The sequence below is a fragment of the Mercenaria mercenaria genome, chromosome 10 (assembly GCF_021730395.1).
Source record: "Mercenaria mercenaria strain notata chromosome 10, MADL_Memer_1, whole genome shotgun sequence".
In the NCBI taxonomy this organism is placed as follows: domain Eukaryota; kingdom Metazoa; phylum Mollusca; class Bivalvia; order Venerida; family Veneridae; genus Mercenaria; species Mercenaria mercenaria.
In genome coordinates, this window is record NC_069370.1 from 23,383,559 (window position 1) to 23,401,812 (window position 18,254).

Genomic DNA, 18,254 nt, shown 5'->3' on the forward strand with positions numbered 1-18,254 from the left:
GAGGTGGAACATGTTCGATGTTGAACCTAATTAAACAAAAATCCTCTGTTCAATAAAACAAATCAAACGAAAGATTCTACCTTGACATTCAATTCCTACTTCCCCATTCATAGAGATATCTCTAAACCCATCATCACATTTACACACGTAAGACCCATTGGTGTTCGTGCATTGTGCACGTCTATGGCACCTTGCTGTATATCGAGCACATTCGTCAATATCTATAGATATATCATAAAGTAATTTGTAAGCACGCACGCTACAAATAAGCAAGTTCTATATGAAAGTGGTGTTAAAAACATCAAAAAGCTCATATAATTTTGGTGTCGCTTGAAAGTGTATTGTCTACTGAAATACAAAATATAAATTACATGACAAAACTATGCTATTTTTTTCTATTTTCTTTTCTAAAATAGTTTTCAATGATACTTCAACAGAAATCATTCATTACTTTGTAACATTTATCATTACGCAGTCAAAAACAAGAATGTAGTCATTGTTGCATATTATTTATGATCATTCTATTGACTATTTCTTGTTCGGGAGACAGAACTTTTTCAAATGATATAAAAAAAACATGCGACCACCAAGCATTAAATTATTATCTTTTTGTAGATCGGATACCTTAAGACATGTGTAAGAAAATGTATTTTTTAAAAATAATCTATTAAGTAGCATGCAAACAAAATTATGAATAATGTATTTCGTTATTTTCTGATACATGCTTCAAGAGTTTTTTAACAAATAAAGACATGAAATATTTCGGGTAAAGACATTGGCATTGTCGAATACGTGACTATTGTCAACGTTATGTATTTCGCTCGTCACTTCCTTTATATGGTTTCGAGTTGATGTTTAGAAACATTTCATTTTAGAATGCAGTGTATTTTGTAAATAGGTGTGTTAAAATTGTTTACAGAATTTAATGTTGATGTTTTTACATATTTTAGAATTACAAGATAAACGTCACACTAGTTTTGAGATACAAATGCATAACGTCAAGCAAGGCATGTAATTCCCATGTGTAACATATGCTTACTGTTCGGCTATGTTATTTCAAACAAAATAATTACATCACATGATTACGCCACATATGCCTCGTGTCTTTCAGTTTTGTAACAAATGAAGTTACTGCTTTCAAAACTATTGCAATACGCCAAATACCATATTGCAATTAAATAAGAATGTTTTCTTATTTCTAGTTCTCATAAGAATCGTTTGAAAGAAAAGGTACTCGAAATAATACATATGCGTTACAGAATTCTAGTTAGGATTTTTAACACTATTTCATGCTATGACTTCGGAAAGGAAATGCAACTGACTATAGCATCTACGTTGATATCTAACTAGTATGCAGATTTTCATAAACACGACCGAAAACGAATTATATATAACTAAGTACACTTTCCCGTTCTGGAAAAATAAATACAATTTTGTCTGTTCAGTTAAAGTATATCAAAATATACATTTCAGGAGACACAAATTAACTTTGTGATATTACTTAAGATTTGCTAAAGACTAACACTTGGCCGAAATCTAGGATTACGTGAAATGTGAAATTTCTTTAATTTTTCACGTGTATCTTAATTAAGAGATGATATTGTTTAAACAAAACGAAAATACATCAAATACCATTGCACTTCGGTGGCATATCGCTCCATTTTCCAGAAGAATTACATGTAATTAACGTTTTATCAGCTGTTTCGTAGCCGGAATTGCACTTGTAGGTTGCAGTATGATTGAAAACCGTCAGTTGTCTTGCATCTAGCCAGTACTTTCCATTGGCTGTTTGGTTTGGCTTTCCACAGTCTTGTGAAATACGAGAAAAAGTAAGCAAAATGCAAATACTGTTACATTTAACTCATTAGATGTTGTCGAGTTTACTTACAGTAGCCCTTTGAGGTAAAGTTTCTGTTTCTGCAAAAAAGATTATAATGATATTCATTACTATCGGGTAAATTGCATAGTTTAATTGAATTACAATGACATTTTGCCATTTAAGTGCTAATTGTTTAATTAAGTAAAGATGTGTGTCACATACCTTTTATACTGCATGTAGGCAATGTTATATTCCAAGAACTATTGACCTGACAAATGGCATGTCTTTCACCTTTCAAATCAAACCCAGTGTTGCAAGAAAATGTTACAATTGACCCGACAGTTGTTCCCGTTGTTGTGTCAACGCTACCATTGCCCGGGTGGCATGGAGAATGGCAATCTGATAAAAGACGATCATTAAATCACGTTAGAATAACATATTCCTGTGTTTGTTGAATGAATTTACATGAAGAGACACACTGGCAAGTATGTGTTAATGGTAATCATTGACTACATTAGAAGTACATATTTCAACTTCAATACACAGAAACCATTAATTCAGACTTTCTTCCAGTCCATTCCTTATTGAAAATTTAAAGGTTTGAAATGCTTATAAATTGAGTATCTCTGATTTGACAGGGGCGTGAAATATTGCATGTTTTAAGAGGTAAGACTTGGTAATGAAACCGGTTAGATAACTAAAGGCATGTGAGACAGACTACCATTTATTTTGCATTCCACGTCATGTGTCTTCCATTTTCCTGTTTCTGTACATATAGTACTGTTGTCTCCTTGTAAAGTGTAACCGATGTTACAGCTGTACTTTCCCACCGACTGGTATGTTGTGCCGTTAGACAAGTCCACTGTTCCATTAGGCGGATCTGTCAGGTTCCCACAATCTGAATCAGTCCGCAAAAAGAGCATATAAACAATCAAGAAAAACGTCTTTTGCTTTTTTTCCATTTTTACTGATTTTCGATTTGTACATGAGCATAATACTTATTTGTATATATTTTCATACAAGTTTATAATTTTTTGTTGTTCTTGATGAGTTCTTTTTACTTTGTTCACAGCCTAGGTATTGTTTAAATACATATATACTTTTAATTAATTAGATCTTTCCTTTATTTTATGTCTGTAAACGATAAGGTAATCTTGAAATTATTCATTACACAATATAACTATTTTCAGATATAGAAATATACTTACTTTTTATTTCACAATGTGTTTCATTACTGCTCCAGTGTCCTGATGCGTCACACAGAATAACTTCTGAACCAATTGATTTAAAGCCAGGTTGGCAGGTGTATGTAGCATGGGACCCGAAAGATGTCAAATTTCTGGAATACATAATATATCCATGTTCTGGATCTGGTAAAGCACCACAGTCTGCAAATAAGAAGAAACCAAATCTCGTTATCTTAAAGTGGAACAAAGATGATAGAAGGTTTCAAACAGTTGAAACAATACAAAAATAAATATGCTTTAAAGAATTGAATGGATTTTGTCCGCGATTTACAAGACTGTATCACTTGTATTAGTAGTTAAATAAATGCAATGATTACTTTAAAGCGTTCTATGAAAATTTTAGTCACAATCTTAAAAGAAAGAAAATGTTCTTTTATTATATAATTCCTTAGAGAAAAAATAAGGTGAAAGTGAATTTACTTGAAATGTTATTGACATGAAAAATTTCATTGCATGTTGAAAATTAAAGGCTGATTGATTATTATTTATTAAAGAAAAACATAACACGACAAACCTTTAATTTTACAGTTAGGTGACGAAACATTCCATGAACTATTTGCCAGACAACTGGCACTGCTTTCACCTTCCAAATCGAATCCAATATTGCACGAAAATATTACTATTGATCCAAAAGTTGTTCCTTTTGTTGTGTCAACGCTACCATTGCCCGGATTGACAGGAGAAAGACAATCTGATTGAAAGAAGCCGATCGTAAAATATTAACACGCATCATTGATACTTTTTGAATGCGCCTATTATAAGGAAACTTCTTACTCTGTTTCGATAATCGTAAATTACTTTGAAAATACAAACCTGTAAGGTGACGGTACATTCCATGAACTATTGGCCATGTAAAAGGCCATCTAAATCCCAGTATTGCAAGCAAATGTTACAACAGATTCATATGTTGTCCCATTCGTTATACTGATGCTACCATTTCCAGGAATTTTCGGTGGAAAAAGCTTAAGCTACATAAATTTTAGGTAGAGACGATCATTCCCCTAATGCATTATCTAAGCGTGCATGGGAATATACGTAAAACATTTTTTTTTCAAATAAAAATACCAACCCCTGCAAAACTAAAAAAATGAGTATTTTGAACAGAGATTTCGTAATAATATTGGAGCTATTTCTCCCAAGCCATGTAGAACAAGTTATCTCTATACTAATAGTAAACGGCATATCAGTTCTAATTCATAACAGTTCATAACAGTACCATTTATTGTGCAGTTCACGTAATGATCGCTCCATTTTCCTGTGGCTGTACATGTCGTAGCGTTATCTCCATTTAATGTGTATCCGATGTTACAACTATACTTGACCACTGACAAGTATGTCGTGCCATTTGACATGTCAGTTTTTCCATACAACGGATCTGCAAGGTTTCCACAATCTAAAGCAGAAGGTGACAAGAGCATATAAACAATATCGAGGAACTCTTCAATATCTCAGCAACTGACACTCCGGCAGAATTTTTTTCCCTATGTTAAGAACAATAAATGCGACCCCACAAGCAGTGCACTGGATGTTGCTATTGATTATCAGCTTTAATTCAGGTGAAACTTGTGATATTATTTCAATAAAAAGTGATATAAAGAGAAAGTTAATTAATTAGATAAAAAGCAAAATATTCAAGCAAAGTATTTCCGTTAAATGTGTAAGCAGTTTAACTTTAATGTACCGGACCTACTTCTAATATTACTATGAATTGAATGGTGTAATATTTGGTTTTCAAGAAATAACACTTTTCATCAGGTCCGAAATGAAATATAAAATATTTTAAAAATTCTTTTCTTTTTATTACATATGAAAATAAAAAGAAAATGATTCTGAGTTTCTGGCACTAGGGATTTGAAACAAGTGAATAGTTTATACATATATGATGCTGAAAAAGTTCTTCAGATAGTGAAATATTGACCGACAACAGTTTTTTTCAGGAAACAATCTAAAAATTGTAAACGATGGGAACATCCTTTGTGATGAAATTGGCGTCCTTACCGATAACAAAGAACAATCCTTACTGAATGTATTATTTCTTAGCCTTTATTACATTTATCTATGTTCAGTAAGCGCTTCGTGCATGTTTGATTTTCACTGAAGGTATTTTAACATATTATTTTCCATCCTGGCTGCGCAACAAAGATAACATTATTTCATCATGAGAATAACTTTGATAAATATTCTTTTCCTACGGACTAACACGAACTTAAGAATTTAAGGGGACGCATATTGCTACATTCACAGTTCATATAGAAATGAGGAAGGGGTGCATATTCAAGAAATAGATGGTGGGAAGATAAAAAACATATCCCTTAACTGATATAATACTGATGGACACCTGTAATATTTAGTACTTTGTGGATAAGGATGTGGTACTATGAATGTAACAGGAAAACAGAGGTCTTTGTGAAAGTACATTCAACACAAAATATTAAGCTTTTGTATAAGGAAAAAACAGGTTTTTTACAATAACAGTGTTACAAATAATGTTGAAGGGATAAAATTTTCTTTCAAACACACCAGGTTTGCTTAAACATGTAAAAATTTAACGCCACATCATTTCAGCTCAGGATGGACGCCATATTTCTCATTGATAAAAAATGTAAACAAAAAAATCAGTGGGATTAGCATTGCAAGGGCATAACATGACATTCTACACAATGACTACCTTAGAACAGATATCTAAGATGCTACACAGGTCAGGCGAGTTAAATGCATAATGTCGATCACTTGAAATTCATCTTGAAAAGGTGGTTAATTTTAGTTTATTTATATGTTTTTAATTTTCCCACGTCTTCTCGGCGATTCACTGCAAAAAGTATTACTGCGCCGGACGCAAGGTTACTCTGATAAACAACGGGAGGCAACTTAGGTGTCAGAACGTGTATGATTTTTATAAAAAACATGTCGAATAATGAATCCTATTCAGATATTCGTCTTTATTAATTTCTGTGGACATTTATCAAAAAATATTACTTACAGTGGACTACTTATTACGTTATGAGATAAAGTTTATCTTGAACTGCATAATCCATTAACTACGTTTATATGATATTGCATTTACAACTTATCTGACCCCGTTTGTTTACGTGAATGACAGCATTCTCGTGCAAACAGAGTTATGAAAAGTATGGTGGAGAATTCAAGGACAAATTATAAATGACATTAAAGTGAGGATAACTGTATATTCGTCCAGTTTTGATCATTGACATTCCTGCTGTGTATTAGTAAGTTTTGTGAACAAGATTAGAATGTTACTTTTGTACATATACACATTGATTGAACCTCTCAACCAAATTTCATACCTTATTTTAGGGATTTTTAACACAATACATTTTTAAAAGTTTGTTGAATGTGTTTTGATATTTAAGTGCATTGTAGTTCATGAATACCAAGTTGAAAATTAATAATGGCAACATTTCTAGGCCCTTATTGTAAGCCACTCGACTTCTGTAATGATAAATGTTTAATGTATTAAGGGAAATATACTCCTTTAGTTTTGAAATGTGGCATTCCTTGACCACCGTATCTTTTTTTATGCACTACTTTGTAAACAAACTAAATAATGTGTTTTAGCTTACATATGCAAAATGAAAAGCAAGACAGTGAACTTATTTCACTTTTTTTCTTTAAATTAGAATCTGTAGGAGATTGATAGATGTTTGGACAAGGTGAAGCACTATTATTTTCGCACAAAAAAGTATTAATTGTTGACTTTGAATGTACACAATAAGTCTTATGTAATTCAATAATACCTTTCTTGTTTCAGTTTTTCTCATTTTTATTTTAGTGAGCAATCCTTTGTGTACTTATAACAGTTGAAACAGTATCCATTTCATGTACCAAAACCTTGTACTTTTTTGCAAGTAAATTTTATCATACCCCACCCACTTTTTTCTAATTTCAAAGTATGCGTCCCCTTAAGAACTACTGTATTATATTTGTCAAACATTTGTAGCAGCAAGTATGAATTCTGCCGAAATTCATTACAAAAGCCTCTCTGCGAAATAAATACCTCCCTTTGTCCAGGGCTCGAACGCACGACCTCGAGGTCCGTAGATCTGCGCTCTCCCTATTGAGCTAAGCTGGCGGGCTATATAAGAAGCTGTACTTTATAATTCAGAAACAGATAGTCTGAGAGGTCCTTTCATGTGTACAGCGTGCTTACACATAATGTTACTGGCGTGTTCATCAAGATAGAATTACAAAGTTTCTGATTAACCCTGTAATGTTTAGCTTGTTTGATTTTTGTTAAGCGGCGTCAGTTGATAGTATTTCAGTCATGAAAAGGCGGAAAGTAAGCAGTGTTCCTGGATTTTGTACCAGTACTAACCTGATCTCCACAAGTGAAAGCCTGCTTCTCCATATAAATTAATGAGGATGAACAGGACGATAGGTTCCAGACACTTCCCTTTCATGAAATCACCATTGATACTTTATAATTCGTACTGTGAATAATTTGTAAAATTAACCTCTTACCCCGTTTATTTATATCGATAATCTGTGATGTAACGTTATTAAGGAATTATCAGTCAAGCCAAAACATTTTTATAATTAAACAGATGGCATTTGTTAAAGCTGCTAAGACGTATATCGATATGCTTTTAGACATATCTTCTTTAACGAGTTAAAAGTTTTTAACACTGATATTACCTTGATTGCAGTTTATAATAACTTTAAAAAATTGAACAAAAAATAACAAAAAACCTTTAATTTGACAATATGTTGTGTAGCTGCTCCAATTTCCTTGTGCATCACAATGTATAACTTCTGGACCAATCATTCTAAATCCAGGTTGACAAGAGTATGTAGCACTGGACCAAACAGATGTCATATTTCTAGCATACTTGATCGCTCCATTTGCTGGATTTGGTAAACGACCACAGTCTGTATTTTTACATTAAAAACATTGAGCAAACAGATTTTGACCTCAATAAATATAACAATAAATTAATTCAGAAAACCAGAAGCACAGAAAGCAAGAAAGCGGAATAATAGCAGACTCGGCTTGACACATAGGTTCAAGAAAGGCAATTAAACCATAACACCAATTATGCCCCTAGCACACGCATAAGTAGCATTTATCCGGAAAAAAATAAATGGATTTCATGATCCGGAAAGTATAAGAGCAGTAAGTCCAAGACGCTTTTTCTCCGTCGTTTAAGATTGGAGTTCTTCTATCCACTTTAATGTTTCGAAAATAATCTCACTGTCAATGAAGTAAAAGAAATACGGTCAAGTTATATTGCTTTATTCAAACATTATATCATCTCATTTTTTCTATCCATTTTAAGTTCATATCAACTATAATTTCTTTTGAAATAAAAATAACATGCTTAATCAATAAGGAGTTAATAATGTATTTGACATAACCAATGTAATAAAATCTGTAAATCGGCCCTTGGTGTATAAAGAAATCAACCGGATTAAACAATAATATATTCAACATTTTGTTTTGATGGTTTTGCAGTGCCTAAAACAGATTTTATTTTAATAATATTTGAAGTGATATTTATTAAAAAACAAATACCTCTAACATCTTTAACAACACAAATGGGTGATGGGGCGCTCCATGAACCATTAGCTTGACATATGGATTTGCTTGCTCCTTCCATATGAAATCCAGTATTGCATGCAAATGCTACTACAGATTCATATGTCGTTCCATTTGTTGTGTCGACGCTACCATTGCCAGAAGGATTTGGTCGATGGCAGTCTGATTATTTAAGAAAAAGATCATGTGTTAAACCCATATAAATACAAAATCCATCGATGAAATACAAAAACAGAACCAGCTTTTGTTTTAATTGTATGCGTAACAACCATCAACATTAAAATATATAATATTCCTCACCATTAGCTGTGCAGGTAACATAATGATCACTCCATTTGCCTTTAATTGTACAAACCGCAGTTTTATCTCCGTGTAATGTGTGACCAACGTTACATCTAAACTTTCCCACAGACAAGAATGTTGTGCCATTCGGCAAGTCGACCTTTCCATTAGACGGATCAGTCAGGTTCCCACAATCTAAAACGTTTGAAAATTCAGTAATATTATGACAAATAATTTGTTTTATAATAAAACAGTTAACAACAACAACAATAGTAATGTAGAGATTGATTTTCCTGAAGAACGTATGTCTCCCACTACTTCACGCACAAACATTGTAAAATGCCACAAAGAAAGAGCCATAAATCCAGCGAAAATTAATGCACCACAATTATCTAACTATATATACAACTGGACCGCCCGCTTAGCTCAGTAGGTAGAGAGTTGGTCTACGGATCGCGGGGTCGTGAGTTCGATCCTCGGGCGGGGCGTATGTTCTCCGTGACTATTTGATAAAAGACATTGTGTCTGAAATCATAGGTCCTCCACCTCTGATTCATGTGGGGAAGTTGGCAGTTACTTGCGGAGAACAGGTTTGTACTGGTACAGAATCCAGGAACACTGGTTAGGTTAACTGCCCGCCGTTACATGACTGAAATACTGTTGAAAAACGGCGTTAAACCCAAAACAAACAAACAAACAAACAACTGGGCTTAGTATTGATCACTACTGTGAAGTTTGTTGGAATTCCAAGCAATTGTATATAAGAAGTAACATTCCGATGATATGCACAACTATGCTTCACGCTGCTTACATATGATGTTTGGTGAACTTCAGTAAACTGCAATAGGTAAAGAATGCCGACCGTATGTTCAACTACGCTTAGAAATGATGTGAAGGTTAGTGTAAATCTGCCCATAGGTGTCGGAGGAGTTGCGTGAAAAATGAAATATTGTGACATACAGACAGACTGACAGACATGTTGGAGATATAATAATAGTATTAATAATATGTATATCATAGTTTCTTTCTTTCTGTTCCACAAAGTGCCGATGAGATGACTAAGTATGAAGGCCTTTCTGTTTAGTGTAGAGAAGAAATCTATATGCACATGCAAATGTAAGGAATACAAGGTGGATACTAATAAAACTAAAACGAAATACGAAATTTTCAACAATAAAACAAAGTTGTCTGCTTTTTCATCTGATAAATGTGCGAGAGCTCCATGCAGTAGTAAGCATTTAAATATAATCTAGAAGCATTTAAAAATCAATGATTTTGATAATCTTCAGAAAACAAGTCTCAATATCATTTCTTTTTTACTACAAAGATACCGTGAATTTGTCCATCTACGTCGTTCAGTCCCGTACCTTTTATTTTACAAACTGGAGGATTGCTCCAGCTACCGGAAGAATCACATCTTGATATTGGTTCACCAACCCGTGTGTATCCATCATTACATGTATAGGTTGCTGTGGAATTGTATGTTGTTACATTGCCATTCAAATACACGCGACCATTAGTTGGATCGTGTGGTTGCCCACAATCTAAAATGACAATACTACGACACTTTCATTACCATTACTTTAGTCAAATATTTCGCGCAAAGAAAAACACCTTACAAACTATACACGAGAAAACTTAATGTCTATTATCGATTTCTGCAGGTAACTGGTCAACTTCACTTCATGAAGCATAGGTTGGGGACAAATGACTTGAAATGTATTGTCATCAGTCAGATTGTCTCGAAGAACATCATGTTAAGCCGTTATTTTGCAAAACTTTTAATGAGCACATTTAGCAAACCCGATTTTCTTCTTACTTTAGTGTATCTGACTTGCTTTCAGATACTTCTGGGAAACACTTCACCATTGAATAGCAAATGTGAAGTAAATCACGTCTATGTATATAAACAATTACAGATACAGATGACACTGTTCTATAGAAAGCATTTGCAAACGAGGGATTCAAATAAGTTGAAAGAAATGTGTAATTTTACTTCAAAAACCGTTTATCGGAAAGTATTGCGAAATGACACAGATTAAGAGCCATAACTCCAGTACTAAAACATAACATTCCAACGATATACAAAACGGGGTTTGGCAGTGGTAGCTACTGTGAATGTTGTTGGAATACCACAGAGGTTTAGGAGAAGTAGCAAGATCAAAGAATTTTAAAAGAAACGCACAACTACGTCTCACACTAATCACCCGTAACTGTATACAACAAGTAGTGTAAACACTGTAAAATATGACAACTCAATGGTTATGAGCCTGCTTGAATATACCTACCAGAATGTGCCGATGACATGTATTACTAAACTTGGCACTAATGACTCCTTTAAAGTTTGTTGGAAATCTTCACAGTTGCCAAAATGTATTAATGTTTGACAAATAAAGAGACATAACTAGAACATGCCTTTAATATGCATAATATGACTTGGTACTGATCAGTCCAGTAAGGAATGGTTGCAATCTCCGACTATAATATAAGAGAAATGTCTTCAAAATCAAAACGTTTTGACGGATTTAGGGCCAAAACTCGTAAAACCACTAAACAGGAACATCGTTATGCGCAACAAAGCTTGGCTATGATCATTTTTATGAAGTTTTTTGCAATTCCCCTGGTTGTATTGTCCGGACAAGATTGAATATAATACATCAAGGGCCATAACCTTGCTGTAAATTGTTGAACTAAAATATATCGATGATATTTTTAACTTAGCTTGGCACTGAATATTCCTGTAAGATTTTATAAAAATCCACCCAATTACATAACGGAAGTAGCCAATATTTCATAAAATTTGATGGATCAGGGGCCGTAATTCTGCTGAAAATCATCTCACCGGAAAATACAAGTGATATCTTTAATGTTGATTAGCATTGATTACTCCTGTAAGGTTTGGTGGAAATCAAATCCATAATATAACAGAAAAGCCGAAACATCATAAAATTGATGAATCCATTGCCATAACTGTGACATACAGACGGACAAACTGACAGAAATACGAACAGTAACAAATTCAGTGTGTCTAAACCGCTTCATGTATGAAACATTATTATCTACCGTATTTTGATAAAATTGAGCTGCGAACGTTTATACTGTTCTTTCTTAGGTATTTTAATTGTCAGAAATTCTTACTTTTCCAATGTATATTATACTTCATTCACGGTCCGAAGGAATCAACATTTATCCTGGAAATATTGTGAATATTATCTAGTAAACGTTTGTGAAATTAATAAGATTATTTTACACCTACATATTACATTTTTATTACTATTTCTAAGTATTAGAAAGTCTACACCATTAGAAGGTCTACAACAAACATTGCTATTTCCTATGAGTAAAACAATTTCTGTATTTACTGTTGTGTAGATAGCTCCACAGTAATACAAAAATCAGATTCTTACCGGATTGTTTATTTATTCCTCCAATCGTACTGTGTTAAATCAGCTGTAACTGATGTTAATAAAAAGTGAAAATAGGTAAATTGAGCAGAGATGCTATGGCGACATCAAACAATTATTTGACTGTTCTAAAAAGTGACGTACCTCAAAGAAAAATAAAAACTATTTCTGTAGCATTTAAGACCACTGTTCGAACCATACGTAATAAACACAATTTATAATTCAAATAGAACTTAAAACAGATTCATTATCTCAGAATAAACAAAAGCATACCATTTCGACCAACAGTTGTTCTTGTGCCTCCAACACTTGTTATCCTCTGAATAAGACACATATATACGGCAATAAAAATTACTTTTGTAGTCATTTTGTCTTTATGTTACCAAAACAGATAAAATGTACAGTTTAATACAACTTCAAACTCTGTGTTATCAACAAGTATTATATGAAATCAAGTTCATTCCCGCTTATCAGAGGTTTGTTTGATAAAGAAGTCTAAAACTAAAGATTGCATAATCAAAGTAATTTGCTTGAACAAGAAACAAATTCAGGCCATAGTGACCTTGGAGATATGTATGACACACTTAATCATCAATGGTAACAAGTGTGTTTAGTATAAAAAGTAAAAATGGTCAAGTAACCCATTTGCCATGTGAACAAATTTGAGAGAAACTAATGAAGATCAATCAAAAAGTTAAAGGGGAAAAAACGTTTAAAGAAATTTCTATTTTTAGCTCTAGTGTTTTTCTTAAAGTGACAGGTGTCCCCATTTTCAAGAAATATAGGAGAGGACATGATAAGAAATTTAAAGATGGTGTTTGATGAAGACCCTTCAAGTGCTTCATGAAAAGAAGTTGTTTAAATTTATTTCTAATTTATATAAGGGGTCTTAGTGCCTCCATGTAAATAAAATGAAGGGAACATTACGGTGATACTACAGAGTAAGTTTGATGTATGTCTATTGGGCAGTTTGTAAGAAAATATCATTTAAAGGTATTTCTAGTTTAGTGCTAGTAGCCTCTAAAGGAACTTATAATGCTGCGACAGACAAAATGTGATGAGGATCTGTCAAGTGTTTCATACGAAGTTACTTGAATGTTTTTCTGCTTAGACTACACCTACAAGAGGCCAAGTGCCACCATTGGACTTTAGGAGAATACCAAGGAAGTTTAGTACTAACAACATTTTTTTACATTCGGTAAAAGCGACGTGTGCTCCCCAAAATAGGATTATTGCATATTAAAAGAAGAAATGTGGAATTCATCTACCGGGTACATACCAAAGAAATCTTAGAACTCTAGCAAGAAGTTGCAAAGAAACGTGCACAAGATATGTACACACTCCCCCCTTCCCTTGGAAATCAAGCTTCCTATGAAGTTTTGCTGAATATCAGCCAAGGGATGATGAGAAAACTCAAGACAAGGATGGCACTATAATTTGCTAATGCTGAATAACCAAAAGCAATAACTCATTGAAACATTATCCAACCGTAACATGAAAATAATATGAACATCTCCACTTGAGAGTAAAGTACCTTATAAAGTTTCGATGAAATGTATCTTGTGGTTATTGAAGGACACTTCGGACAATAAATGGTAATACTGTTTACTAATGTTGAATAATCAAGGGGCAATAACTCAGTGAAAATCATTCGACCGGAACCTGAAGGCAATTTGCGCATCCACTTTGAGAGTGAAGCTTCCTGTGAAGGTTCACCGAGTTTCAGCCAAGGGTTGGTGAGGAGTATTCTGGACAAAAATAGTACTACAGTATGCCAAGCGGTGACAGTATGTTTCCCCCTTCGGGAAATACAATGTATAATACCACATTATAAATGCTCATAAAGATACATTTACATGCATACATTTCCGTGTAATGCAAATGAACATGATGATCTGGAATCTGAATTCTAGGATTACTGAACAATATACTAACATGATATAACATGACAAAAGTAAAAACAAGCACATTTAATGTAATGAAATCTTACGTTTTGAAGTATGAACAAATACAAAACAATTAGTAAGCAATATAAAAGAACTATCATCAATGTAACACAATTTTAATAAAATGCTACTTTAAATAGATATATCAAAACAAAAATATAATCTACACTTACCGGTTTGGAACATTTCCTTTTTGAAAATTAGCGCGACCGCGGCAATATGAATAGGGATAATTTAGGGATTGATAAGTAACAGTTATGAGAAAAAGCAATAATATATGACATTTCCAAAAGGTGTAATTGTCATGAAAATGAATACAAAACATCTAACATAAATATACATAGAAGTTAAAAGATAACAACACCACAACTGTCAAAGCTGATCTGCAAGAAAAACAAAACTTTCAATGTTTAGTCATAGCAGAAAAAATACATTTTATAAAAGTTTTGTAAAGATAGAATTAAGAGAAGAAAATTGAATGCCTTGTTTGCTACTCTGAAATTCAATTCACTTAAGTATGCATTCAAGATTTTAAAAAATAAAATACTAAAATACATAAAATACGTACAAAGACCATCAAAATCGCCATATAAACAGCAAGTTATAGAATTAGTATTGGATCAAGTTATTTTGATTTAAACTATATCAGAGAAGTGTACTAAAACTAAATTGAAATCTAATTTGTATGTAAGGCTGTGCCTTAAAACCGACTGATAGAGTACGGTAGAGATATCTAAAAGATAACCATGATTTCAAATGAGAATATGATACTATGTACAAATAAAAGAATAACACTAAATGTAGAAAAGCTTTCAAATATTTTACCAGATCCGCTTCTCATATATCCGATAAGTGAGCGCCTATATCTACCAATGGGCTCGTCCGCAGGCTGGAATCTAGAGCAATCGTCAGACGGGTTCATTTCGTAGAAAAGGTGACACAAGTGTCTGTCAGTCTTTTCATCGCAGCATGCGTAGAAGTATTGAATGGTGTCATATGGATCCTTCTCAAACGTTGCAAAGCCACCACCTGTACCTTCTTTTTTCAAAGCACCATAACTGTTGAGAGTAAAAGAAACGACTGATGTAACATTAGATTAAATTGAGTACGTTAAAGAAAATTGTTTTCATTTTAAGCAAATACTTTGTTTTATGAAATGAATCAATTCCGCCCTGTAAGAGTGATGTAGCCTTTGTCGATCTACTGGTATATTATGTTGCGTAAATCGGGATGGAAATTGTAGTTGCGCTATTGTGCTTTATATTCCATACATATTAAAATAATATTACATAACGACAATTTGTGATGATCTTTATGTCATGTTCGAATCTGGGTCATACGGAATGTGACCTACTGACCTACTTTGTTTTTCAAGATACAACCTTGAAATTTGGATGACATGTACAGTTTTGCACACCGATCTTAAAACTGATTTAAGTGACCATGAATGTGACCTACTGACCTACTTTCTTGTTTTTAAGATACAGCTTTTAAATTTGGATGACATGTTTAGCACACCGGTCTTAAAACAGACTGATCTTAAAACTGAATTTCCGTGATCATGAATGTGACGTACTGACCTACTTTACATATTACTCAGGTGAGCGATCCAGGGTCGTCATGATCAGTTGTTTTCTTTAAACATGACGATATCGCGATGTAATACTTTGCGTTGTAAGCTGAAAATCTGGGAATTCGTCATGCTTGGGACTTAATCAATTTACGGTGGAATTTGAAATTGTTTTCTTTATACATGATAACAGAAGTTGTCAATGTAACTTTGTACGTGTTCAGTCATAAGCCAAGTCTAACGTGTAATACATGTTCACACATCAAATGACGTCTTACCTATAACAGCACGTCTGTTTCACACCATCATTGTTAAAGAACCAGGCCTCATAGCAAGTCGTCCGTGAGTCTTTATACATTGGTGGCACGGTATGATAGCTATAATCAAGCTGCATCTGTTGCTCGCTACAGGGACATGGATACGATAAAGCCCGTTGTGCATTTATCCAATTCATGATCGTGTCATTTTGCCTAAATGCAAGGCATTCTGATTCGTTTCGTAAAACTGAAATACTACCAAGGTCATTTCTAGTAACATTGTAAATCCATCTTCCTTTAAGACCTGTAAAAATAAGTGTTATTTCTGATCATCCGTTAAATGTATGAATTTGCTAATGGTTATTTAAACTAAATTAGAAATATCATACAACTCAACAGATACCTGTTTAGAACACATTTATAGAAAAGTTTAAAAAAAACCTTGTGAAAGTTGGGGGCCTCTATCAATATCATTTGTATCAAGTCCCCTGACATCTAACCTTGACCGTATGTACTCTGATTGCAATTTTCTTATTGTACACTACAAAATGTTTATAAAATCCGGAATTCACATTCCGCATATTCGGAAATAGATGGATGTTTCGCATCTATTCAACACTCATAAGAGTTGGTACATTTATAGCTATTTGATAAAGCGTGTCTGTTTTCGACTTTACCACATATATATCTTTAATATTGAGAAACCTTCGGTAAATAACAGTGTGCAGGACAAAAGACAAAAATTCATGGAATTTTATGTGACAGTGTCGTTATCTAAGTAAAATAACGTCAAAAATTGTTACTCTTGATACATTTGGGGGATGACATTAACTTTTGTCAAACAAAGTTTAGCTGTTGTAATAGTGTCGAAAACCCCAGATTTTGTATGAAATAGTGTTTTATACACATTGAAAAAATGTACCTGGATTAACGTTTGTTCCATTATTAAGCTGACTAACATTTTTGCTTGTAGCCGTTATGAATCCAGTTTTGTCTTCTAGACTGAAACCAGCAGAGCTTGGAATATTTTTGTCCATTTTGAGCGACCACTGTTCTTGGTCGTAGTTAAACATTACATAGGAAAATACACCATCAGAAATAAGTATCACTTGCATTGTTGCATTCTGAAAGCGAAAATAAAAGTTTATTTTTCACAATTCATAAGTACTGGAAAAATGACTGGCTCCAAATATCCATTAAAAGGATCCGAACAAACAATAATAGATAACTTTCGCTGAATTAGTGCTTGCATCAACTATGTTCTAACAGCTGTATCTACTAAAATACGCCACCTTTCAGATAAAACATAAGTTACAACATAATATCCAAATTAGGAAATTGTCTGCAACCCTTAATGGAACTTAGATTTCTTACCTGTCTATATATCATATTATCCTACCCCTTATATAGACAGTGGACTGGTCGTGTAGGGCCATAAAAGGTGTGAGTCAGAACCTTGTACCTTAACCGCATTTCACTGGTAACAAATGAATCCCCGTCAGAACTGGTGGCAAATGATTGTGATGAGACGCTCTAGTGATAACGCGAGCTACCATGTTCTGGATCTATTGCAAGTTGTCAAGTATGCTGTTTGAAAACCCACATTAAACGGCATTACAGAAGTCTAACCCTAAGGTTTCCAGGCAATTGACATTGGTCTTTAAGGCATCACATTTAATAAAATCGATAGCACAGGATAAATCCCCATAAGAAGGGGAATTAAAATTCTTATCTTTATCTTGTAGATATTGTCTTTATATATACAGTTATATAAGTGCAAAAATGGAGATAAAAAATATCCGAACTAGATTTCATTACAATACAACCAATGAATGTGCAATGTAAACTAAACTTCATGACAAAACAAAAACAAATTGCGAAGATTGATCCCATCAATTTTGAAAATAGAAACTCAGAAGAGAACTTAGCATACCATATGTACTAATCGGAAAACCTTGTTTGCAAATCGCCAGAAATTATTATTGTTTTGACGGAACAAAAAGGTTAAGATTAGAGTTTTCATGTACCTTGTTGCATAATCTTGAAGACAGCTTTTGTAGCAGCAATTTGATATGAAAGTATCAGTTTTTTCATATTAACATTGGCTTGAATTATTAGCGACGAAATGGGTTAGTATGGTTGTGTATGTAATTTAAGAATGTAATGCATGGTGGG

General features: G+C 33.4%; 2 protein-coding genes across 3 annotated transcripts in view; both read right to left on the reverse strand.

The window, feature by feature from the left end:
* Window positions 1-14,184, reverse strand: part of LOC123559658 (sushi, von Willebrand factor type A, EGF and pentraxin domain-containing protein 1-like) — a 34,021-nt gene extending 19,837 nt beyond the window's left edge. For both annotated transcript variants that reach the window (XM_053552515.1, XM_053552514.1), the window contains exons 1-12: window positions 12,580-14,184; window positions 10,270-10,446; window positions 8,921-9,097; window positions 8,597-8,782; window positions 7,774-7,953; window positions 4,283-4,459; window positions 3,581-3,757; window positions 3,028-3,207; window positions 2,541-2,717; window positions 2,042-2,218; window positions 1,633-1,809; window positions 81-221 (exon numbers count right to left, since the gene is read on the reverse strand). In XM_053552515.1, coding sequence (XP_053408490.1) covers window positions 81-221; window positions 1,633-1,809; window positions 2,042-2,218; window positions 2,541-2,717; window positions 3,028-3,207; window positions 3,581-3,757; window positions 4,283-4,459; window positions 7,774-7,953; window positions 8,597-8,782; window positions 8,921-9,097; window positions 10,270-10,446; window positions 12,580-12,673 — 2,020 coding nt within the window. In that variant the 5' untranslated portion in view covers window positions 12,674-14,184. The remainder of the gene's footprint in view (window positions 1-80; window positions 222-1,632; window positions 1,810-2,041; window positions 2,219-2,540; window positions 2,718-3,027; window positions 3,208-3,580; window positions 3,758-4,282; window positions 4,460-7,773; window positions 7,954-8,596; window positions 8,783-8,920; window positions 9,098-10,269; window positions 10,447-12,579) is intronic.
* Window positions 14,185-14,192: 8 nt separating this feature from the next.
* Window positions 14,193-18,254, reverse strand: part of LOC123560888 (sushi, von Willebrand factor type A, EGF and pentraxin domain-containing protein 1-like) — an 87,162-nt gene continuing 83,100 nt past the window's right edge. The window contains exons 30-32 of the mRNA XM_053516825.1: window positions 17,002-17,203; window positions 16,101-16,383; window positions 14,193-15,310 (exon numbers count right to left, since the gene is read on the reverse strand). Of these exons, the coding sequence (XP_053372800.1) occupies window positions 14,986-15,310; window positions 16,101-16,383; window positions 17,002-17,203 (810 nt within the window). The 3' untranslated portion in view covers window positions 14,193-14,985. The remainder of the gene's footprint in view (window positions 15,311-16,100; window positions 16,384-17,001; window positions 17,204-18,254) is intronic.